Here is a 26,161-nt window from a genome sequence, read left to right as displayed (position 1 = left end):
TGATTGGAATATTTGCATTAAGCTACATCACATTCTTAGCTCACACAACTCACAATAACTCACTTGATGAGCTCACCTAAATTAATGAGATGGGTGAGCCTGTCTCTCACTACACAGTTTCTCCATTCCATTCTTGGAGTGAGAGATGACTGGCAGACTCTAAGATCGTTCTCCACATGCAAATGAGCCCTGTACTTAGTCTTCATTGCAGTCAAAGTGGAGAATGATGACTCACAGAGGTAAGTGGTAGGAAAGGGGAGCAATATTCGCATGGCCTCGGCAGTGAGTTCAGGATACTCATGTGAGAGGGAGGGCCAAAAGTCTGCATGAGGCACCTGCTGAAATCGGGCCTTCAATGTCCTATCACAGGATAAGTCCAACAGCTCCTCTTCTTGCCTTACCAGTAAGGCCACTTGTTGTTGCAGCTGGGGCAAAGGGATCCCGCACCCAGTCCCAGGCATCGGTATTCAGATCGGAGAAGTATGAGCTGAAGTGCTCGCTCAGTGCAGTGAGGTGAGAGGTGGCTAGCTCTCTCACTATAGCCACAGACAGGTTGTTTGTGTGGAGAAACTCAGTCAGTTGGGGGAACATGTCTGTTACTCCGTCTTGTAGCCTTCTTCTCCATAGCTCCGTTTTCTTCATGAAGGTGGTGATTTTGTCGCTGACTTCAAGGATAGATGCATAGCCTCCTTGGATAGAGAGGTTGAGGCTGTTGAGCAAGTTGAATACGTCGGCAAGATAGGCTAATTTGGCTACACACTCCGGGTCGAAAAAAAACTCTGCGATGTCGGGTTTGTCCTCTCTCATAAACTCTGACATCTCACTGCATAGCTCAAACACCCGCTGCAAAACTTTACCCCGAGAGTGCCATTGCACTTCAGAGTGATATAGCAGTGCGTCATGCCCAGCACCCATCTCCCTACAAAGTTGTCCAAACAAACGTGACTGCAGTGCTCTTGACTTCACAAAATTAACTGTAGTCACAACTGTGTTCAAAACAAAGTGAAGGTCTGGTTCGATACCTTTGGATGCGAGCGCCTGCCGATGCAGCATACAGTGCGTAGCCATAACCTTCGGGTTGACAGCCTTTATCCGCAAAATAACCCCACTCTTTCGGCCCGTCATCCCCGCCGCACCATCCGTACAAACGGCCACGCATTTTTCCCAGCTCAGTTCTGCTTCAGTCATGAAAGCATCCAGGAGTCTGAATATTTCCTCACCCGTTGTCCTTCCAGGCACCTCCTTGCAGAACAGAAAGTCCTCCAAAATGTTCCCTTCCCATGGACAGCGAACCAAAACCATCAACTGAGCCGCACTGGCAATGTCTGTTGATTCGTCCAACTGAATAGAAAATTGCTCACAGGAACGCAATCTATCCAGTAGCTGTGACTGAATGTCAACCGAGAGTTCTTCAATTCTCCTCCTCATAGTGTCATTTGAGAGAGGTACAGCTTTCAGTTTATTAGCTGCCTCTGTCCCAAGCATAACTTCACACATTTCAACCGCCGCTGGAAGTATGAGTTCTTCTCCAAGTTCGCCACCAAATAAGAAGCCTTCTGTGCTCTCTCTGAAGTTGTGACCAGGTTCACAATCCGTGTTTTCTGGCGGGTGTATTTCTCGCTCTTTCGACAGAAAAATTATTTTGTTTTGCCCTGATATTCCGAGTGCTTTGTAATCAGATGTCGCTTTAGCTTGGCTGGCTTCATGGCTTCATTCGCTAGCACCTGAAGACACATGATGCATTTTGGTCTCCCGTCGCTGTTCTCAGTAAAACCAAACTCGATATAACTGTCGTCATATTTTCTCAATTTAGCTAGTTTGGGCTTAGCATCACTTGACGATGTGGACTGACTCAAATATTTCTCCATGCTCGCCAGGTAGCTAGCTGGCTAATAAGCCAAGCTAAGCAGCAGCAGGAACGGTTCGTTGCGCCCTGAGTGAAGTGAGTGATTCATGACAGATTGACGTGATGTGTCACAATCACCTCAGAGTTTCTATTGGCCCAAAGCAAACGTGGGAGTAACTGAATGGACACAATATGCGTGTTTTATTGCACAGCTTGGCGCAAATGGTCCCCATCTGTAGAAATTTTATAATTTATAGCAAATTATTTCGCGGACCCCTGGCTATGGGTCGCGGACCCCTGGGAACCCACTTTGAGAACCACTGCCTTAAGGTTACTCTGCAGCATTATGACAGTGTTAGCTAACTATAGTTAGAGTTATCGTAGCTTTCTAGAACGATTTTCAAACCACTTGATGAACTTAGGACTGCCAGAGCATCTAGCTAGTTGATGTTATGGGCTGGTATAGCATTAGCTTACTAGCTACGATTAGTCACTGTGCTGTGCTATGTCAATTTGCAGAAAATGAGAAAGTCCACAGATATCAGTAGTACAGGGGAGACGCAGCCGAAAGGGGAGCAGCAGCAGAGGGTTAACGTTAGTGAGGACACAGTCGAAGATGATGATAACATCATTGAGCAAGCCAATGAACAGGCAGAGGCAGCGAGAGAGCATGACAGAACAGAGGCAGAACATGACAGTGATGAACAGGCACAGGCAGCATCAGTGACAGAGCACAGTGAAGAACAACAGACAGCAGCATAGAATGAAAGTGCGGAACAGGCAGCAACAACAGTCACAGAGGTTGACAACCAAGCGAGGCAGGACTCAGCTAGAGCTATTCAACCCGTTCCTGGACCAACAGGTGAAGCTATGATGGTGTGCCCCTGATAATGAAATGGATGGCTAGAGAGTAACGTTATCTGGATAAATGTATGGTTATAGCTTGTCTACATTGAGTTATGAGTCATGACATAATCACATAAAGCTTTCTGATTTATGTTTATTGGTAGTTGAGTTTGAATAGTCCGAATAGAATTGTCTATCGGCCGATATTACAAATGTAATCGGTAATTACTATGGAGAGGGGCTAGCTACTCATGTTATTATTATTATTATTATTATTTTATTTATTTTAAATTATTATTTTAAAATCAGAATAACTGATTTTGCCTGTTTCATCCTAGATATATCCCAGTCAAGAGCAGAGGGGTCCAAACAGCCACATCTGAAGTTTTTCCCTCGGACCCTTCAGGGGGATAGAAGACGGGGCTTCGTGAAAGAGTGGTACATTATGCATAAATGGCTGGAATACTCTCAGAGTAAAGACTCTGCCTACTGCTATGCCTGCCGGCACTTCAGCCTCCCCTCCTCAGGTGATTCAGGGTTTACATCTGAAGAGGGGTTAAAAAATTGCAACTTACAAAGATGGGGGATTTGTAGGCTATGCCAAATCAGAATCACATACTAATGCAAGCAAATGCTCTCTCTCAGCCTCCTTAAATGCAGAATATAATAAATTAGTGAGGGAAAATAGAGAGTACATTAGAACTGTCGGAGAAACCCTGCTCCTCACAGCTATGCAAAACATTGCACAGAGAGCACATAAAGAAATGGAAGGTCAGAATAAAGGAAATTTCCTCTCTAATATGGAACTGGTAGCCAAGCATGATCACACAGTCAAAAGAAAAATGACAAGTCAAAGAAATGCAATATACGTTGGACATAGTACACAAAACAAAATAATTGATTGTCTGGCTGAAATGGTCCGCACCTCAATAATTAGTGAAGTTACACAAAGTGAGGTTTTCAGCATTATGATCACCGAGACCAAAGACATTAGGAAGAAGGAACAGATGTCCTTTGTAATTCGATACTATTACAATAGGTCAACATGTGAAAGTTTCCTAACCTTTGAAGCAGAAGAGCGCCTGGATGCTGCAGCACTTTCACAGAAAACTGTACAAATACTGCAGAAGTATGGCCCTGACTACAGAAACCACCTAGTAGGGCAAGCATATGATGGTGCCTCTGTCATGAGTGGGAAGAACACAGGTGTGCAAGCACACATTAAATCAGAGGCCCCATTAGCTTCTTATGTTTGTAACATTCACCAATGTTTCTGGTGAGATAAAACAGCTGTCAGATATTTTACAGTCCCCACAACTCAATTTGGGCACAGCTGTTATCCTTGTTGATTCTCCTGTTGACACATTGAACAGTTACAGAGAGGACTCTCTCTTTAATGAGATTTGGGACAATACTGTGACCCTTGCCGAGCAATGCAACATCGGTGTTGCACCTCCAGGTCGTCCAGGGCGTCAGGTCACACCAAGCTCTAGGCTTGAAGGGTATTACATTTCCACTCCAATAGTTCAAAGACAGGTCAACATAGATAAGGAGGCATTTCGGTCAGGTTCATTCATTCCAATTGTTGATGTGCTTCTCTCTGAGGTGAAGAGAAGATTTTCTAAAGAAAATTGTGTCATAATGCAAGGGATACTAGCCTTGAATCCCTAATCCCTGCAGTCCCACATTTTGTGAGAAAAATGTAGTGTTTCTATTTGCCTCACAATACAACTGCAGCACTGAGGATCTCGAATATGAGATCCCTCAGCTTAAGCAAATTCTTGATAGGAAGCAAACTAGTGGCTTGGTTTAATAGAGCTCACAGTCTTCCTTGAGCCATATAGGGAGGTGTTCCACGGGATGTTTAAAATTAGCAAAATTGCACTTGCATTACCTATTATTTCTCGCTCTTTCGACAGAAAAATTATTTTGTTTTGCCCTGATATTCCGAGTGCTTTGTAATCAGATGTCGCTTTAGCTTGGCTGGCTTCATGGCTTCATTCGCTAGCACCTGAAGACACATGATGCATTTTGGTCTCCCGTCGCTGTTCTCAGTAAAACCAAACTCGATATAACTGTCGTCATATTTTCTCAATTTAGCTAGTTTGGGCTTAGCATCACCTGATGATGTGGACTGACTCAAATATTTCTCCATGCTCGCCAGCTAGCTAGCTGGCGAGCACTGCAGCATGTGAGAGCAGTTTTTCTGTACTAAAGTTAATCAAGACTGTCTTGAGAAATACAATGAGTGACGAGTGATTGAGCAATTTGGGGGTGTTAAGTGTAGAGTCAAGAAGGGCTAGGGCCATAAATCTTGATGATTTTGTGGATGTGTTTGCCAAAAGACACAACAACAGGCAAATAAAGCTGTATTGAAAATAACTGGAGGCCTCTGTGTGGTGTTTTTAAACTTGAGTAGGCTTGTTCCCAGTAAATGTTTTGTTCCTTACAATCAATGTACTCCTTCAAATTAAAGCTATATATTTGTCTTTTTAAGGTAAAGGACAACTAGCCTATTTGAAGAACAATGAATCACCTAACACATGTATATACAGATACATAACACATTAAAACAGGATTGTTGTGGAACTCAAAATGTTAACTGTACCGGTATTAGTCTATGCACATCAGATAATTAGTAACATTAACTGTAAAATAAGAAACCAAAGTATATCAGTGTGCGATTCCTAAGCTCTCATATTGACATAGTTTTCAACTAGCCTAGGCTATATAGCCTACTACAACAGCATAATAGAATTCCTGAAATTCAGTTATGGCTTTTGGTTTTGCTGCGCCACCCCCAAGATTTTCAGTGGCCCCATCTGGCCACCCCTATGAAAAATTTCTGGGGGTGCCACTGTCAAGTTCCAGTCTGGTTTTCATAACAACTCTCCTCAAGGATCTCTGATGATATCTTGATGCATGCTGATAATGAATAATGCTCTCTTCTGGTATTGCTGGATCTTAGCACAGTTTTGATACTGTTGACCACAGTATCCTAAAAGAAAGGCTTAAGCAGTGTGTGGGCATCACTGGGACAGCCCCTAATGGTTTTCTTAATATCTGTTAGGGGTTTTTCAGTGTCTGTTGGTAACTTTGTATCCTTTTCTACTGCGCAGTCATGTGCCATGCCACAAGGTTTGCCTTTTATATGCTGCCCCTTGGGAAGATTATTAGTCAATTTAAAAGTATTTAATACTATTATGTAAATGACATTCAATTGTATTTTTCTTTTAAATTTTTCTTTTCCTTTAAAAATTCAGAAAATTTTGACATAATTTTGTTTTACATTATTTTCTAATGGCCATTAAGGATTGGATGGAAAAAATTTCCTGTAGCTCAACTGAAGTTCTCATTGCCCCAGATAGCTTGGTTTCCAAGGTTAAAGACTGTATTTGTTCCTTCTCTTCAATGGTTAGGTCTAGTCTCAGAAATCTAGGTGTCATTTTTGACCAGTCAATTAATTTTGACCAGCAAGTCAACATATTAACCAGCTATTTGTTCCATTTGAAGAATATTGCCAAACTAAGGCCAGTCCCGTCAAACCTGAAATGGAATTAATCGTTCACTTATTCATTTAATTGCATCTGGACTATTGCAATTCACTTTTTGCATACCTCAGCAAATCTTCTCTTGGCTGTCGACAAATGGTCAAGAACGCTGCTGCTAGGCTTTTGAACAGGTCCAACAGATGAGCCCATATCACACCTATCTTACCCTTTTTACACTGTCTCACAATCAAGGCTCTGCAGTCTGGCTCTGGGCATACATTAGTGAGTTACTCCATCCTTATACCACTGATAGGTCTCTCAGATCTTCTTACTAAGGGTTGTTAGCTTTCCCCAAGCCTAAACTAAAACCTAAAGGGGATCGGCTTTTTAAACGATTTCTCCTAAACTCCGGAACAGCCTCTATTCAGACATAAGATCTGTGAACACTGCTGACACCTTTAAAACGTGGCTGAAGACCCAATTGTTCAAACTGGCCTTAAAGTAATTTTTTGAGCCTGTGTTGTCTCTATGTGGTGTTATGTTTACAATATTTTTATTTATTTTAGTATTTACTTGTGAAGAACTTTGTGATCTTTATTCTCAAAAAGTGCTATATAAATAAACTTTACTTACTAGTTTTACAAACTGCTCATGATTCCCTAAAGCCCCTTTCACGAATTGAACCTGCGACATTGCTGGACTCAATTATCTGGGTTAGGTAGTGGCTTCCTTGTTCACCTTATATAGTAACATTCAGTCTCAAGCCTGTTCACACATGACATGACCACTCCTGAAGCAATGCAGGGCAAATATTAATGTTAGATAAGTTTTTCTTTATACATCCAGACATTTCACTAAATAATAGTTTTTGGCAGAGATGTAAATGCTACCAGCACAACACAGTTGAAGAGGGAAAGTTCTAAGATAACTTACAGCAACTTTGTCAGCCAATATAGCTCAGTTATATGATCCTAAATAGGTAACATTAGATAAACAATTTAATCATGTTTTTACAGCTAAATATCAAAATCACTTCTTTGTGGAGTTTTTTTTGGTAAAATGCTTTTTTTTTTGCCAAATTAAATACCTAGCTATATTTGCCATTGATGGCGCTAGCCATCTTGCTACATTAGGTGAAAAAGCAACTTAAAACTAGAAGAGCCTGACACAGATTTTGGGATAAGAATTGCATAGTACACAAGAAATTTGTGAGCAGGGTTTTTCCTGCATTGAAATGTGTTGTAAGCGATTTTTCAAGCCGCATAAGCCGCCTGTGGAGAAATCGAGTAAAAGAATAACCTGTAAAATGATTAGAATGGTACTATTTGATTGTTAAGTGCTGGAACTGCCACCCCCCCAGCTCCCTCCCCAACCCACTTACCCTACCATGCACCCAAAAAAAGCATTCCTCAATCACCCACTCAATCTGTTTATAATGCCATCATAGTGCAGACTGTTTTTAACCATATGGAAAAAACACAAAACCTGTAGGCAACACAGGTTCCATAGCTGTGAGTCCATAGTTGTGTATTTTGTTGGGTCCAACATGTCAAAGGTCCCTTCAGCCTAAAACCGGTTATTCAAGTAGTAGGCCTGCCATATGATATCACAAATGACATCCCCAGCACCACTTCACCATAGACTTTAGGGGAGAATCCATAGTTAGTACATAGAAAAACTAAAGTGAGCCTCAGGATGCTTAGTAATGTATACTACAGCACTCACCCTCTCTGAAACAGATCCACATTATAGAACTTGAGGAGTTCGACGGAAAACTCCACAGTGGCCTGGACCTCACTCATGTTCTGATTTCAATGTAGACCCAGCGATGTTCACGTCATCCACTGCATATCTGTGGACAGAATGTTGCATTATTATTACTCATAATGCCTGACAAATTAGAATTAGAACTAGGACATTCAAGATTCACATGTACTTGTTCAAGATTACATTCACTTAGATGAACTTGATCAACCCAAATCAATTATTCACAATTCAAACTTCAGCAGTCTTGCAGCATAAAACTACTTAAAGATATTATCATCAGTGATCAGATGCAGTAGTCCACCTGAACTGCGACTCAGTTTTAAATCCATACTCAGCTTGTGTTTAGCCAAGTAGTCCAACTGGACTATATGCATGTATATATGTTATTATAAGCAGTGCTGTCATTGTGGCGACGAGTGTCAATTTGACACGGGAACATGTATTCCGGTTCAATTTTTTCCTTAAATCTCTATAAAAAGTGGACATAGAACAGCACCGTTGTGTAATAACACTCTCTGGCAACATATGAAAAATTAACGACATTGCTCTTGGCTTGTGGAGATTTCACCTTCAGCTGACTGGCACCGCTTTTGCCTACGGGCAAGTGAGAGGCCCGGGATCAAATCCCACCTCAGATTCAAGCAAAACTCTAATGTTACCCAGGTTACCTCCCTTTGGCCACTCGGTGATCTTGGCACTGATACGCTGCTTATAAATAGCATAATATTGGCTATGTATGCTTGGACCACACCGGATGTGACCTGAACTGAAACATTGCCAAAACGTGGTGGACAGTTGAATATTGTTATAATGTCGTCCCATCCCATTATCATTAACTCTCTTATGTTTTTCTGTACTGGTACTGTACCACATAGTGTGATAATGTTTTCGCATTATTTTTTATCGGATAGTTCAGAAGGGGCACATGTATATACTTAATAATGAACAAAAAGCATTTAATCATTTTTGTAGAGATTTTGGATATGTTTCAAGACCCCTAGATATTTTAGGCCACTGTACTGACTGCTTGTAATTCCCACTTGAAAATGATGCAACAGTGAGTTTCTTGAGTCAGAACAGTTGATTTGTAATGAAATACATGATTATGTTGTGATTTACAGCAATGCATTTAGACTGGGCACACTGCTTATTTTGCTTCATAGACAATTGCATTTGTGGCACTTTATTTCTGTGTAAATTATGAATATAAACGAATCTGTGTTAGTATTGTAAATGGTACAAATGCTTGCTTCATTTAAGCCATTTTTCAATTCTCGGTGATGCTCACATCTGGAGTTATAAAGCTTTAAATAGAGTAACCCCTAAATGGGCATGGATTGGCCAGATTTGGAATGCGCGCAATGTGATTAAAAACTGATTTGTCTACCCTCTCTTTCTCTCTCTCTCCCTCTCTCTCATTCACAGACACACATATAGTTTACTCAGCTTGGAAAGCTATAGGTTCTGTTCAAATAAAATCTTACAAATCCTACAAATCAAAACTGAGCCCAAGTTGATAAATTTGAAAGTTTATCAGCCGCTTAACAGTGGGCTTAAAAGGTGGATGTCTGGGCAATCCTACCAACAATTATTTGCCGCCCTGTGGGGCTAGTCTCACTGGCACACTCAGAATTCAACCCCAGACCGTGGGGCTCATTTTCTGCACAAGAAGAAGAACTGCATGAGCCGCCCAATGGAAGTATTTAAATATGTTTTAGAGTCTAATAAAGTAAAGCTATTTGATACCTAGCTAGGTACTGAAAATGTTGACAAAACATTTATCAACAGAGGTTAATACGGCATTTTTTCTATCTGAACCAAAATACCTTTTCAATGTAGAAAAATGCCAAGCGTTTTGATGTTGCTATAACAGGAGAATCTGAGTCAAAATACTCAATCCTAAAACTATATCCTTCAGGTTTTATTTTTATCTTTGATTTAATTATTTGACCATTGATATTTGTAATTTTAATAGGACTTGAAGTTTTATTTATGGTTGAATATTCTAGATATCTGTAAATTGATGAGGCAGATTTTTAATTGTGAAGTTTCGCAACGCCTACATAAATGGCGCCCAGTGTGAGAATACAGAAGTATGCTCCCTACATAAGTGGTGTCCCATGTAAGACTAAATAGTCATTTCCCCAACACTAATTTGGTCTGTGGTTCACTGAACCCCATTTTGTCTACTATGTTTTTTAAAATTTTGTCTGCTTCTGCCTTAAACAAATTGCTAATCTGATGTTTTCTGTCGTGCATGTATTGCATATGTTTATTTCATTTAAAACAGAAATTAAGACTTCTTGTCGGTCTAGAAGTGTGGGTTTTGTGCTTGCCACAATATTTTTTACAGTAAACTAGCTGGCTAACTTCAACATCTGAGACACTGAATCTGCACATCCACATACATAAGAGCTGTAAAACAAAATAAGTTGTTAACATGCTTACTTTTTGAGACATCCGGTTTGACGTGATATGGGATAGTCACGTATTTGAGTAGCTCCGCTTCCTCCTCCAAATATATACTATTTAAAATACATTTTGCCTTGAGAAAGTAGCAAAACTCGACAAGTTTAAGTTGGGGAACTTAACCATGGTGAAACCTCTCTGAGCCACCATCAACTTCCGACGTAATGGGCGCTATTAATCGGCTGAATCAGAATGTTGACTCGAAATTCGAAAGGCTCAACATATCCATTGCTGATCTGAAACACACACTAGACACCGTTCAGCAAAAAGTAAATTCTAATGAAAGCGGTCTTAACGAACACGAGGCCCGAATCAAGATTCTGGAGGAGCAGTGTTCAAAATGGGTGAACGTGGCCAAGCAGCTTGGAGAGGGTGGACAACCTTTTTTTGTGTTCTAAACAGCAAAACATTCGGATCATTGGAGTGCGAGAGGGTGAGGAAAAAGGCAACCCTGCAGATTTCATCTCAAAACTTATACCAGCAATTCTGGGAGAAGAGAACTTCGTTAAACCTGTTAAAATAGGCCGCGCTCATAGGATAGGGCGAGCACGCTCGGCTGCAGTGGATAATTATTCTTGTCCACGACTCCGTAAAGGAACGTATACTGCGACTTTCCGCCCAGAAGTTCCCTCTTCAACACAATGGAACCCGAATCTTCATCTTCCCTGACCTGGGTCCAGCGGTGATGAAGCAGCGGCTACAATTCGACAACATCAGGACCAGATGCAAGCATGCAGGGGTGAGGTGCGGTTTCCAACACCCGGCGAGATTCGTCATTTCGGTGGGTGAGGACAAACGCACCTTCAACAACCCTAAAGAAGCAGAGAAGTTCCTGGATGACAAGCAAGTACAGGGGTAGCATAGCTGGCCACTGGGGAAGATGTAGACAATAACATCTGTGGAACTGTATAGCCTGTGCAAAATTTCAAAGACAAGGTTTTGATTACTGCTCAAGTTGTCAGAACTGGAGGAGGCGGACACGATCACGGTCCACTAAGAGTTAGGAGGTTTAAGACTTGTGAGTGTTGATTCTCAGAGGGGAGGGGAAGGAGTGCAGTGGGCCCCGGAGAACGGCACAGAGGACAGCGCGGAGGGTAGGGAGGGTTTGTTATTTGTTATTTTTTGTTTATGTCGTTCACATGCGGCAGTTATGTTTTGGCATTGTGACAGTATGGCAAATCAATGTTTACACTGTAATATTGTGCAAAAAATTGTTTTTCCCCAGGTACAATAGGTTATGTCTTTGAATAGCGGTGATATTGATCTGGTTACTGAATTGATCCGAATTGTAATTTTATTTTACTCATTCTTTTTACATATTTATTTATTTTCTGGCCTGTGTGTCTTGCGCTTCAACGACTGTACACGTTATTAGCTATCTGAGCCGTCATGTAGTCACAATGGCGTGTTCTTTTTTAAGCCGCTGTTATGTTGTGAAAATGAGAAAAGCTACGATTGCTTCTATGTACCACTGCAGACTACTCTATTTTACCTTGCAATAAAAATATTTCTTAAAAAAAAAAAAAAACATGTTTAATTTTTTGTATTACTATTGATATATACAGCCTTTCTAATTCATATTTTGCATATTCAAAATAAGGGCTTAAGTGTGTTTTGCTTTTAGGAATAAAGCAAAACCCAGCATTAATAACATGCATCGTAACCGGAATACTACAGTTTTCCAAATAAATTCAGAATAATGACATGCATGTAAACATGAGACTTGAGACCCACAAATCATTCCTTTTAAGATCTCAGTTCTTTGCCTGCACAAACGCATACAACAGTAAAACAAAATGTCAGGAGATATTGTTATGAAACATAATCTCCAGCATAATTAGTATCATATGAAACTGCAAATTACCAATGTATTAGGCTCATGGCTATATTTTAAAACTTTAAAAATGGCATACATATGAATTCAAAAATGATGAAATTCATTTGTGATCAACCAAAAAATGTCTCTAAAGACACAAGGGCATCTTGATCCATGTAGCGGTCACCACTGAGCTAGAAATGAGGATACCCATGCAGCAGTTGTGATAGAAGCCATATGATACCCTTGAATATATAAGAAAGGAGAGTTATTGTAGGAAATCTGAAAAAAATAGAAAATTTCCCCCCAAAAACACTACACACTCACCTACTGCAGGTCTAATTTGTAAGTGGTTGCTTCTTATTTGGACAAAGTCTTTTCCAGGAACCCATCACTGAAATGAAACACATAATCACATTGATGTGACACTTTGATGAGACACAGTTTGAATGACCACATTCTCTTCAAACGGTAAGATGAAAAAACACAGGGCTGAGTTATATGAAATAATTCAGGAAATATTTGGTAGCATTGCTTTGGAATAGAGCTTGTTTAATTTGTGCGAGCTAAGATAGCCTATTATTGTGTGTTGCAATTTGGCCTCCTTTTGTAATCCCTACACTAAAAAATATTTTTTGTTGCTGATATTTTTCTTCGTTATTTGGCCATAATGTGCTCAAAAAATCCAGTTTCGGAATTCAAAGTCCATCCTATAGAACAGAATCACCAGTTCTGCATCTAGCACTTGAAATTAGCCAGAAGATGCATTTTGTGTCATCTGGCTAGTTTTGAGTGTGAGTCAAGCCTGGGGTACCCAAGAGCCACTGTGCTTCTTGCAATTCCTTCTTATTTGCCTTTTTGAGAAAGAAGGGCAGGAAATACAAATACTGTCTGCTGTCCCCACCTTTGCTCACACAAGCATAGAAACAGAGCAAAAATAGGCCAGGACCCTGGGGTGGTGGGAAAACAATCCATTGCATTCAGGGGACCCCAGGGATTGCCATTCTCTGTGAAGCTCACAAACTCCAGTGGTTACTTGAGGTGTTGCAGTTTAGTAAGCCTCTGGTGCCAAAAATCAAATGTCCCCACAGAAGTCAATTTCAAAACTACAAATTTACCCTGGGAAATTGTAATTATTTTGGACAGTACTTTAAAACCTCTTCACACTGTAATAATTACTCTCCGTGCACCAATTTTTTTTGGAGCCCCACAGAAGAAAATATAAGAATCATTTCATTCCAATTTGGTCCAAATGGTTTTACGTCACCATGCATGCACCTGCATACACGGGCACACCTGCACATGAAAGAGTGTGAGGCTGTGATTGACTCATTGATCCTGAAGAGGGTTGAACGGACAGTGTTGCCAGCACAGAACCGATGTATCTAGGACTACATGGATCCACCATCATTACTGTTTTGATTATATTGTTATTTTTATATGAATATAGCGTATGAATTCTTGAGTTATGGCCAAAAACGTGTTTTGTGAGGTCACAGTGACCTTGACCTTTGACCACCAAAATCTAATTCATTCATCCTTGAGTCCAAGTGGACGGACAGACAGACAGACGGACGGACAACCCGAAAACATAATGCCTCCGGCCACGGCTGTGCCGTCGCGGAGGCATAAAAATGATAACTGCATGAATATAAAATGATACATTAGACTAACTTATCAACAGATGTTAGGTAGTTTTTACATTTTTCTTTATTACTTATTAGCTACCATTATAGGTAGTTCAATGCAGTCAAGAAGCACAAACATTCGTCTGTGTGTTGTCTGTGTGCCAGGCCAAACATCACAGCAGTGGCTACAGGAATTTATAGAATACCGCTTAAGTTCTTTTTATGCTGCTTTTGCAAACAGTGACAATACTGCCAAGTTCCTCTTTTAATTGTAGGCAACTAGTAACTGCTTTTGGAATGAAATGGAATGAAAGTTCATTGTTTTCTGTAAATTTTAGTGTGTATTTCACGATGGAAAACACACTGACATAAAGAAATATTGACCCGGACAGTTATTAAGCGATCGGGTACATTTATCACCATTAGCCAATGACATCATCTTGAATAATTTTCACCTTGTACTGCTTAGATTATGTCAGTACCAGAGTTCAGGATAGCAACATTACAGTACAGCATATCGCATAAAAAGGTTGGCTTTGCACATATTATACTACTTTTTCCTGTAAACAATGGTGACAAGCTCTTATTTTATCACTACACATTGTTTATATACACAGCCAAAAATATAAAACACATATAAAGGATTTCCCCACAGGCTAGGAATAGGAACCATAACAAGGTCATACAGTGTCGAGGTTAGTGAATGCACCTGATGAAAACCTTCTTTCCATCACCACAAAAAATGGTATAACACTGTTATAAGAAAAACACATTTTACTTTTGTTATGCAGTCAAATGGGAACGATAAAGACTGTACCATTCACCAACCATCTTTAAAACATCTAGTGCCCGTCAGTGTTCAACAGTTCCATTGTGACCTGATGGACAGAAAATAAATGTACACAGTGATTTAAGTCCCAAAACATTAAGCTATGGAGCAGACACATCAAAGGACTCTCCTAAACACTCTTCAGTGTAGCTGGGTTCTCTGGCTTCCCGGGATAACATGCAGTGCTTTGTCTGCATTAATTTTGCAGTTATGTGAACTGAAAGGCAGCCCATTGCCAAGAGTGCTTCTACCAAATCCTACACAGCATGCAGGGGGTTCTGTCTCGTGACAGAAGACAGACAGCCCAGAGGCAGCAAGGTGCAGCTGAGATATCTGTTAGCTGCCAGGTGTGGAGATTCCAAATTCCCTGAATCCTCTTTGGCTCCTGTAGCCGGGGTTCACTTGGGGGAGGGGGGGGGGGGGGTTAGCTGTAGTATGAACAGTAGTCAATCAGGCCATATCCCAGTGGCAGGGCATGGATCTAGCAGCACTTAGAGAACTAGAGAACAGCTGGATTTGAGGGCTTAGGCATTTTCCTTCACAGCAAGATTGCAGTGAAAACGGGCTTAGTGGCACTGCATGTGGTAACTGAAATCAGTCCATTCAGGGGAACTTTCTCAAATGAGTTCACAGTCCACAGGATGGCCAATCCAATTAAACCCTTGCATAGGGCAGACATGTCCATAGGTTTAAACAACAGCCTTGTAGAGCACCAATGCTTGGGAACTGGGACTTCATCAGGTATGGTTCCATGTTAAAAAGTGGTGGTAAGGATATGAGAGGAAGCTGCCAGCTTTACCTCTGAGGACTCAGTTTGATTACTGGCAATCCTTTGGCACCTGAAAGATATCAGTTGGCTGTCTGTCATCTTGCTAGTTCCGGATGTGGATCCCCATTAGCCCAACCATCTCCTCTCTGTCCTGGGGTCGAAGCCAGTAATCACATGTGCACCCTCTCTGGGCAGAGTGGCTGATGGTCCCTGGAAGGCACCCAGTCCAGACCTGCCCCACCACTTCAGACGTTGGGAAGTGGCCCTCACACGTTCTTTGGATGACGTGCGTGAAGTTTGGGGGTGTGTTGACTGGGGGGAGGTCAGAGTATGGGAAGCCAGGGCTGGAGTTGTGCTCGGTTTACCTTGCTTTGGAAGGCAAGGCAAACCACTGCCTGGGAGAATGAAGATGCCAGGGGTTATAAAATGGCCAGGGGTTGGTGTCATGTTCTGCCTAAAGCAGGACCCCTTTGAAGTTCTAACAGCGAGGTATGATTACCTCACGAGCCCTTTCACTGTCAGTTGGGCAGTTTCCCAGGTGTAGTGTGAAGAACCATATTGTCAGGGGTAGTGTCCTGGACAATATCCCAGCATGTCAACTCCTCTCAGTTCCCTCTCTCCACTCCAATAGTCACAGCACATAGGGGTGTGGATGGCCAGAAATCCCTCTCATCCTGTGTCCTGGGAGCCATGGGAGGGGGATTTGCCAAACTCTCTTTTATTGGGGTTTATAGCCAAGCCCACAGAACTCTCCCATTCTGTCTGCACCGCCATCAGAGATTCCACAGGTTCAGTCAGGGAAGCAGGGGAGTCCACAGGGGGTTAGGCAGTGTCATTTGTCTGGGTTGAGCAGGTTGCCGGGGTTGATCTCTGCCTCTGGGGGCACACAGGTTTCTCCTGGCTGGGTTTTGTCCCCCAGGGCATGCGCATCGAGGGGCACCTTAGTGATATATGGGACCTTTCTTCTGGCTACTTCCCAGGCCTCCAACATCACTTCGATGATGTCTTGGAAAAACAGCTGCATTATGGGTTTCATTGTAAAATCCCATGGAAAGAAAAGGGGACTGTCCTGGTCTCTCCACTTTTGTGTTTGCATGCAGGGGAATCCATGGTTACGGGGGTGCATGCCGAGTGCAGGCAGGATTGTAGGGCAAATTACTCCACCAGGCAAGAGAAAATATTATTTTAAACTCTGACCTTGAGGTCATCGATGTACTCCAGCAGTACCTCAGGGCCTGGGTATTCCCCACGTAATGACTGCTGCATTTTTTCAAAAACCATACACCCATGGCAACACTCCCATGTGACTGATCCAGTCTGTTCATACTTAATTTGAAAACTTAATTTTAAACAAGATGGTACAATTAATATATATATAATATAATTTAGCACAATTTTCTCAAAATTCTATCTCGGTGGAATCTTCAATTTGTCAGGGAGGTGAGGATTATGTGAAATATGTTTCATTTCTGAATCCAGCGGTTTTAACCAGTTAACACCCTTGTTTGACGTCCAGCACTCTAAATACCGAACCTAAGTGCGTCAACTGTTAAAACCCCTCACATATACAACATGTAAAATAAATTTAGTTTATTCCATTTGTTAATTATTATTATTAAAGATAAATTTGTTAATTAAATCGCTGAATTAATTGATAGGCACAGCAACCTCTTGGATCAACCTTTATCAAATGTAGCCTACAACTCACATCCAGAAATTTTCAAGATACAACAAATATTCACATCTGATCTAAGGACAAAGTTCAACTACCTTTAGAAAAAATAACACGTTTCAGACATGGACACAGTCACAAAAGGAATTAATGAAAGAAAACAGCAAACATTTTTCTCTCAAAATCATCCCAGAAAACCAAGAGCAAAGTCCAAAATCCAAAAGAAGGCTGAATATTCTAAAAAGCCTGGGATGAAAATACAAAGATGCCAGGTGAGCTGTAAGACAAAACATCAAATCCTGCGCACACCCAACACACCACCAGCCCAGATGCAAGGTTAAATAGCAGATATCCACCCCAGAATGTCCAACATAACAATTGTTACTGGCTGATGTTAAGCCCCCAATAACTACTTTCTTCCTCCTGACGCTGACTGACTAGCTAAAGAAAAGTCTGGGTGGACCGCAACAGTGGGGCCCTACAAACGTGAATGTCTGTGACTGAGTGACTGACTGAGTGATAAAGTTACACCATTGGTCGGCCGAATCACGTGTGTCATGACAACCAAATAAACAACAGCGCGAGTACAGCATTTTCTCCTCAGGCAGTGTGACAAACAGGACAGAGGATAGGATTGCGTTAGATGGATAGATTTTACCATTTAAAAAGACATTTGCAATGTATTCTCTATTAATGTTCATGGCCAACTAATTCTTATTAATATTAATAATATATTGTGAAATAATGTTCCAGCTAACAACGTAAAGAGATTTGCAACTATGAAATAGACTAAATATCGCTAACAACCTGTACCAAGTTATGTAGGAAAAAATGTCCTTGTTATCCTCCAGTGGTTATTTTTTCAGTACTTTCGCAATTTTTTCAGTGCTGGCAAATAAGTCAGAGGTGGCCCAGCGCTAGTTTTTGGTTGCTAAGGGGACCTGTATCGACCACCCCATATAAATGAATGGAACTTGACATCAATTTTCTAGCATATTGTATAAGTGTCCTGTCTTGCGTATTTGAGGTTAATATGAGTAAGGGTGGTCGCTATAGGCACGTCGAGGAATCCACACATATACACAGTTGTAACCCAAGTCGCAGGATGCAAAATAGCCGTTAGGAAAGCAATTTGAAATTATGAAGCAACGACTGCACATCGGACACACAGGTCCCTGCCCGCATCTCTGCTTGCCTGAGGGACATACAGAGCTGGATGGACAATCACCACTTGAAGCTCAACCCGGGAAAGACGGAGCTAATCTTTATTCCTGCTCTATCCTCTCCCCTCCTCGACTTTTCCATTTCCCTAGGGGACACCTTAGTGACATCATCACCCTGTGCCAAGAATCTCGGAGTGGTGATGGACAACAGGCTGTCCCTCTCCAAGAACATCGCAGCAGTAAGCCGGGCATGCAGATTTTTCCTGTATAACATCCGCAGAATCCGCCCCTTTCTCACCACCTACTCAACCCAGCTCCTGGTCCAAGCAATGGTTCTATCCCGCCTGGACTACTGCAACTCTCTTCTGGCTGGACTACCGGCATCTGCCACCAGACCCCTGCAACTCATTCAGAATGCTGCGGCTCGTCTGGTCTTCAACCTTCCCAGACACTCCCACGTCACTCCCCTGCTCACTACCCTCCACTGGCTGCCTGTTATAGCTCGCATCAAATTTAAAACATTGGTCCTAGCATACCAGGCAGCCAAGGGATCAGCCCCAGCATACCTCCTCAAGATATTCAAACCCTACATGCCAGCCAGATCCCTCCGTTCTGCTACCTCAGGACGCCTAGCACCCCCCCCTCTTCGCACCTGCACTTCCAGAACACGTCTCCTGTCTGTTCTGGCCCCACGATGGTGGAATGACCTCCCTGTGGAGGTCAGAACAGCTGAGACACTGACCCATTTCAAACGACGACTGAAGACTCACCTCTTCAGGCTGCACCTCTCCCCATCCCTCCCTACCCCCCTGTAAATGACTGTAAGCTTAGGGTTGTAACTAGGCAGCTGTTTCGTAGGTGACTTAGGTGCATTAACTGTCTTAACTACTGCTTGTATTTTTTCCATAGACTGCGTTGTTGCCGTTCTCGTTGTTTAGTGTTAATCAGTTTAACCTTCAGGGTCCAAGTTGAACTATGTGGTTGTTCCCTGCACTTGGATCGGTACTTCTCTCTAGGGGTTTCGTCATACTTGTTCCTGGTTATGGTTATACACTTTGTTGTATGTCGCTCTGGATAAGAGCGTCTGCCAAATGCCTGTAATGTAATGTAATGTAATGTAGTGGGTCGCAATGAGATAATTCTGAGTGTTGCTTGTCTTAAAGTTGATATAGTAAATAAGGCTGTATTAACAGGGTTTCCGCCAGTGTATTGCAAGCCCGACGGCCCGCCGGGCCTAAATTGACCCCCCGCCGGGCCTAAGCATCAGGGATTTTTTTTTTTTTTTAATGTATTTTTAAGATGTTTTTTAAACTACAGTTACAGTGGGGCGGCTTGGTTGGAAAGCTCACCAGCGACATCTGTTGGTTAAAACGTGAACGCACTATAGGAAAACAGCAGGTCTGTTCTTTACCCTTATTGTACATAGAGTGACGTTAACACTTGATGCTTCCAACTATCACAAGATAACGGTACCTAGCAAGACACCATTTCTTTAGTAGGCTAACTAACCATGTTACAAACTGTTATCACTTCATCTCGTCGGTAAGCACATTCTTTTTATATTAACTTAAGCAGTGTGTAGGTAACGTTAAACTAGTAGCATGAATGTAACGTTTGATACATTGTAACATTACATGATTTATTAATCGCCATCTAAATAACGACTTCACTTGTTTATTAATAACGTTAGCTTGGTGACATTGATGTGTACGACGTGGTCATTTAGCTAACTTAGCTAGCTAGCCAAACAGTCAGTAACACAGATCCATAGACATTTTGTTGTTGAAATGTGCCCAGTATTGCAAGGCTGTACATTGTTGTAAGATTCAGTAGCCAATAAGTAGGCAGTGTTGCGCATATCCTGCTCTTACAGCTCGTTTCCAAACCACTGCAAAGAGAGCAAACTTTTTTTTGTCAGTGACATTTCCTTCTGACATCTACGACGGCAATTGCAAACACAACATTTATTTTGCCTTTTTGTATAGCTATTTCTGTGCATAAAATGGCATTTATTATTATTATTTATAGGTAAAAGAATTTACTTCACATTCAGGGAGCCAACTACTTGCACGTTACATGACATGTGTAGCCATTTAGTAATACGATCGCATTTCAGGCTAGAAAATAACCCGTTAATTCAGAGAAATTGCTGAGTTGTCTTAAAATCTTTATCGCAAAAAAATGTATCAAGGCTGGCAGCCCGGATCAAATTTGTTGTGACAGCTGCCGTCCAAAACAAACATCTGAGAGAGGCTGCCTGCGTGCGTGCCTCCCCCAAGGCATTACGTCATTGTTTTGGACGGAGTGGAGGAGGACGGAGTGTAGCACAGTGGGTAAGGAACTGGGCTTGTAACCGAAAGGTCGCAGGTTCGATTCCCGGGTAAGGACACTGCCGTTGTACCCTTGAGCAAGGTACTTTACCTCCATTGCTTCAGTATATATCCAGCTGTATAAATGGATACAATGTAAAATGCTATGTAAAAAGTTGTGTAAGTCGCTCTGGATAAGAGCGTCTGCTAAATGCCTCTAATGTAATGTAATGTAATGTTTTGCAATGCGCAGCTGTTGATTTTTTTTAATGTGTGTTAAATAAATGACTTATTTATAACAACATTCACATTACATAGTTATATTTATCTCCAGTCAGCTTTTAGCACTGACTTAATGTAGGGCCCTATGGAATCTGTGTTATCTTTTTTAAAATTCTCAATTCCGCAATTCCGTCCGTGATTCTGTTATCACAGAAACTATAGGGCCCTACCTTAATGCTGCCATCAGTCTGTTACTGGCCCGCGCCAGGCCCCCATCAAAAAAGACACTTGGCCGCCGGCCCGCGCCGGGGCGCCAGCCCCATCAAAAGATACTTGCCACCGGGCCTAACAACTTTTCTGGGGGAAACCCTGATTAATATAACTAAATGTATATGTATATGTATGTTGTGGTTGGAACGAAAACCAGGATACACAGTGGGCCCCCAGGACCGAGGTTGAGAACCACTGGTCTACAGTTTAAGTTGCAACAAACAATACTGACTATCTTACCTCACAAAAATTGGTACCCAATGTTGCCTAAATTACTTCAGTTAATTTGGTCCTGTTACCATCTGAACAGAGTGTGGTGATTGAAACCTTTGCGTTACATCAATGCATCAAAACTAAAAATGGCTCATGAAAGAAGTTATCATTTAAATGGATGTTTTAAACTTGATTGAAATGATATGTTTATACTTGGTTTGTAAGTTAATTTTACTAAATGTACTTGTAAAAAGTTCTTGTATATTTGCAACTTAAAATAAATACCGATTGTAAAATACATACTGTAAATAGATAGATAAATAGATACATAGAATACTTCATTATCCCCAGGAGGAAAATTTTCTAGCAGCAGCATATAACATTCACATTTACAAACAGACATTTGTATTAAGAATCAAACAATCATTTACTCTGGAGATGGGGGGATAGACAAAATATATAATACCAGATAAAAATGACAAATATTTTGGCTTATTATATAAATATTTAATCTAGCAAATCTATCCCAACATACAGTATGTTTGCCCCATTGATGTACTGTATGTTAGGGGGTCACATGAAGTTTAGCCAAATAAGTATGATAGTACAATTTCTTTTGCAATGTAAAATAAATTGTTTTAACCTGTAATCCATATTTGTGAACACAATTTTATAAACAAAATGATGGAAACAATTGTTCAAACATATAATGTGGTCATTTTAACAATTTTAGGTGTAACAGCTGATTAAAATGAATAACTAAACAAAAGAAAAAATGATACTCATTGCGTGATTTTTAACCTGTCACGGATCACATCCATGTAGCCTACTTCTGTATTGGCCTGATTCAATGTTTAATTACATTGCAATTGAATTAATTCAATTAATGAATAATTGTTGTCACTTCCACCCCTCGTCGTCTGCAACAGCACACACAAGTGATTTTTAAAACCCACTGACACCTTGACACACTCTGCACTTTAAAATTGCCTCTAGTAAAATGTAAATGTAGTGTAAAATGGCATTCATGGGAGAATGACAAATGGTACTAAAATATTTAGCATAGTTTCACTTTTCACATAATATAACAACAAATGTTTCAACTGCGTTTTGTTCCCCGTTGCTACCATTTCGAAATAGGATAATATTTGTATGAGTAAGTGCGTCTAACCAGTTAATTCTACCTTCATAAAAGCTCTAACGTCAAAAGCTCATAAAAGCTAGCAGACAAGTTAAAATTGCAAGATAAAGTACAATGTAGAAGAATGGCTGCTCTATTGTATGAAGCGGTTAATGCTGAAAATATATATTTGTAAATAATGATGGTAAAATACTAACGCGCTACATCAGGAGGCAGGATTCTCCTTCCTTAATAGTATCCCGTTAACAGCTTTCCTACCCACATGGGTCAACCTACCTTACAGTCTGCATACAACGACTTGTCAGCTGGTTAGCCAACAACAGGTTGTAACATTCAGTGTAGTTGTTTGGCACCTAACGTTAGTCTAAATTATTTTATAATGCCACGTTCCCTGTATAGTACTGTAGGTACATGCTAACCAAATAGCTAGTGAACAGTAGCCGTTTAAAATAACATTTCGCTTGGTCGCTTGGTCTATCGTACCATAAGGTTGGCTATTTTGACAAGTTATTTAGCTTATCTTTATGTAACGAGCGAAATTTACTCAAATCATTAGCCAACATATCTAGTTTGTACAACAGTCGTTCTTGTGCGAGAACTGTACATGGGTGTATAACGTTAGCCAACTTGGAATACACAGAGCCGCTTGGTTGAGTAGAAATTCTGATCACAATGGTGATATGGCGAATTGACATCGCTAGTCTAACTATCAAGCAAATGTATAGACGCAAAACGTGCAGCCAGCCACTGACATTACTAACAAAGCATTATTACTGAAGTCATAACGCACAACATAACAAACGCATGTAGCTATAGCTAACTAATAATGAAGAATGGGTTCTAGCTAACGTAATCATACCTAGTCAATCGCAGAGTACAAGGCCAAGACACCGGGCTGAATTTGCTTAGTGAAGGCCCGTTGAGTCTCCTGCTCCCGTCTCGTTCCTCCCGCAGCATACGGCTGGATAATTTTTTCCCCGGGATGAATGCTGGATACAGATATTTCTTACTAAATGCAGCTTACAGCGACGGTCACCCAAATAATTCTTTGGTATTCTGAAACGGCCATAAGTATATTGTGTCTAGCTAGCTAGCCATTTTATTCAAAGCTGGACTTATCTATCCCCTTCTACCAGCCATAATTCCACTTCGAGATGATACGCACCGTACAAACTCTAGTAGAGCTTAGCAATATTGCTAACTCTTGGGTCGCACTTGGGTACCAGGAGGCGGGGGCACATTGTTATGGAAGCAGCATCCCTCGTCGTTTAAGTGATACAATCTGGTTCATGCAGCAAAAGCCTTCCTAAAATACAATGGTTATCCGATGGTGTACATTTAATATTTATTTCTTTATTAGACTTTCTTTTATTAGGTGTCGGGGGGCGCGGTTCACAAAGTTTGTGAATTCTCTTTTTCCAATTTGATCTATGTAGATCGAGTGATTTAAATGCCTAAATGAAACAAATAACAACAAGTTTGATTTAAAACCCCTTAATGCCAACTAAGCGAATGAGTCAGATCGCTGGTGGAAGAAGCTTAGCCTACATTTTTGGTTCCAATGGTGAGTGAAATCCTGACAAAACAAGGCATTATTTGATAGTTGCAGGTTTGTGTTGAATTGCGAGGTTAATTGTAACTATTTTTAAAATGTAAAAATATATTCGAAATTAGTAGGCATATCATTAGTGTGCAAGCACACTTATTGATATTCTTCGGGCTTTTTATTGTGGTTGAATTCATTCAAAAGCATACTATTATTATTCCTCGGGCTAATTACATGTGTTTAGCAGACGCTTTTATCCAAAGCGATGTACAAAAGTGCATATCATAGTCATTGGAACAACTACAAAATACAGGTTCGTTAAGGTACAATACTCATTTTGTACAGCTATTTATAGCCAAGAACACAGCTCAGTTCACGCAGTGACCTAACTTATGCCAAGTCAAACTAGGGGGAAGAACAAGCTACATTAACAAGCTATTATTATTATTAGTGTGGTTGCCTTAGGCAAACACACTATTATTATTGCACATATTATTTATTTATTAGTGTGGTTGCCTTAGGCAATCACACTACTATTATCCCACATATTATTATTATTATTTCTTTCCACCCATTTTTTGGACTGCTACTCCTCCCAGAGTTTTCGCACCACATACACGTGCAATATGTCAAATCGAGCAGCTTGATCGGGAATGGTGTGCTATTACTTTGTGGAAAGTTTGGGTGGACGGTTTTTGAGAAATTTTACATTTTTTGGGGAATTTTTCCCATAGAGAATGAATGGCGGAATGTTCACCCTTGTGATGTCACAATGCTCCGTCTTCTCACCCTTATGATGTCACAATGCTCTGTCTTCTAGCAGCAGTACTCTGGTCTCTCTCTAGATTTGAACATTCTGCCATTCATCTCTATGGGGAAAAATTGCCCACAAATTGCGCAATGCCTCATTGGACATGGTAGAGAGTCCTTTGTCCATTGGTGGAGATCAGCCTTGCCCCCCTTCCTGATTGGCCGATGTTTGATATTTCATAACTTTTCAACCGTTTGTCATAGAGAACTATGGGTCGCGACATTGGACTCAGTAAAGTCCTAGCAACCCCCTAGCAACACCCTAGCAACCACCTAGAACACCCTAGCAACCGGCTATAACTCCATAGCAACCACCTAGCAACACCATAGCAACCACCTAGAACACCATAGCAACCACCTAGAACACCATAGCAACCACCTAGCAACACCCTAGCAACCACCTGGAACACTATAGCAACCACCTAGCAACACCCTAGCAACCACCTGGAACAACATAGCAAATGCCTAGCAACACCCTAGCAACCAGCTATAACTCCATAGCAACCACCTAGCAACACCCTAGCAACCACCTAGAACTCCATAGCAACCACCTAGCAACACCCTAGCAACCGCCAAGAACTCCATTGCAACCACTTAGTAACAGCCTGGAACCTGCCTAGAACTCCATAGCAACCACCTAGAAACACCCTAGCAACCACCCAGAACACCCTAGCAATCGCCTAAAACTCTATAGCAACAACACAGCAACACCCTAGAAACCACCTATAACACCATAGCAACCACGTGGAATACCCTACCAACCACGTAGCAACACCCTAGCAACCGCCTAGAACTCCATAGCAACCACCTAGCAACTGCCTAGAACTCCATTGCAACCACCTAGAAACACCCTAGCAACCTCCTAGAACACCATATCAACTACCTAGCAACACCTTAGCAACTGCCTAGAACTCCATAGCAACACCTTAGCAACTACCTAGCAACACCCTAGAAACCACCTAGAACTCCATAGCAACCACCTAGCAACACCCAAGCAACCACCTAGAATAGCCTAACAACTGCCTATAATGCTATATCAACCACCTAGAATACCCTAGCAACCACCTGGAACACCATAACAACCCCCTAGCAACACCCTAGCAACCGGCTATAACTCCATAGCAACCACCTAGCAACACCATAGTAACCACCTAGAACTCCATAGCATCCACCTAGCAACACCCTAGCAACCACCTAGAATACCGTAGCAACCACTTAGCAACACCCTAGCAACCACCTGGAACACCATAACAACTGCCTAGCAACACCCTAGCAACCGCCTATAACTCCATAGCAACCACCTAGCAACACCCTAGCAACCACCTGGAACACCATAGCAACCACCTAGCAACAC

At 41.3% G+C, this 26,161-nt stretch overlaps 1 protein-coding gene across 5 annotated transcripts in view; it reads right to left on the bottom strand.

The window, feature by feature from the left end:
• The window catches only part of LOC118221529 (protein FAM135A-like), an 84,954-nt gene extending 61,288 nt beyond the window's left edge, over positions 1 to 23,666 (bottom strand). For 2 of the 5 annotated variants that reach the window (XM_035406662.1, XM_035406666.1), the window contains exons 1-3: positions 23,311 to 23,658; positions 12,563 to 12,629; positions 7,909 to 8,035 (exon numbers count right to left, since the gene is read on the bottom strand). In XM_035406662.1, the coding sequence (XP_035262553.1) occupies positions 7,909 to 7,985 (77 nt within the window). In that variant the 5' untranslated portion in view covers positions 7,986 to 8,035; positions 12,563 to 12,629; positions 23,311 to 23,658. Of the gene's footprint in view, positions 1 to 7,908; positions 8,036 to 12,562; positions 12,630 to 23,310 lie in introns of all 5 variants that reach the window. The other 3 variants (XM_035406663.1, XM_035406667.1, XM_035406665.1) reach the window with 3 other exon arrangements.
• Positions 23,667 to 26,161: the final 2,495 nt, after the last annotated feature.

Source organism: Anguilla anguilla, chromosome 2 (genome assembly GCF_013347855.1).
Source record: "Anguilla anguilla isolate fAngAng1 chromosome 2, fAngAng1.pri, whole genome shotgun sequence".
Taxonomy (NCBI): Eukaryota; Metazoa; Chordata; class Actinopteri; order Anguilliformes; family Anguillidae; genus Anguilla; species Anguilla anguilla.
The sequence above is the reverse complement of the archived record's forward strand: the minus strand, read 5'-3'. Positions and strand labels throughout refer to the sequence as shown.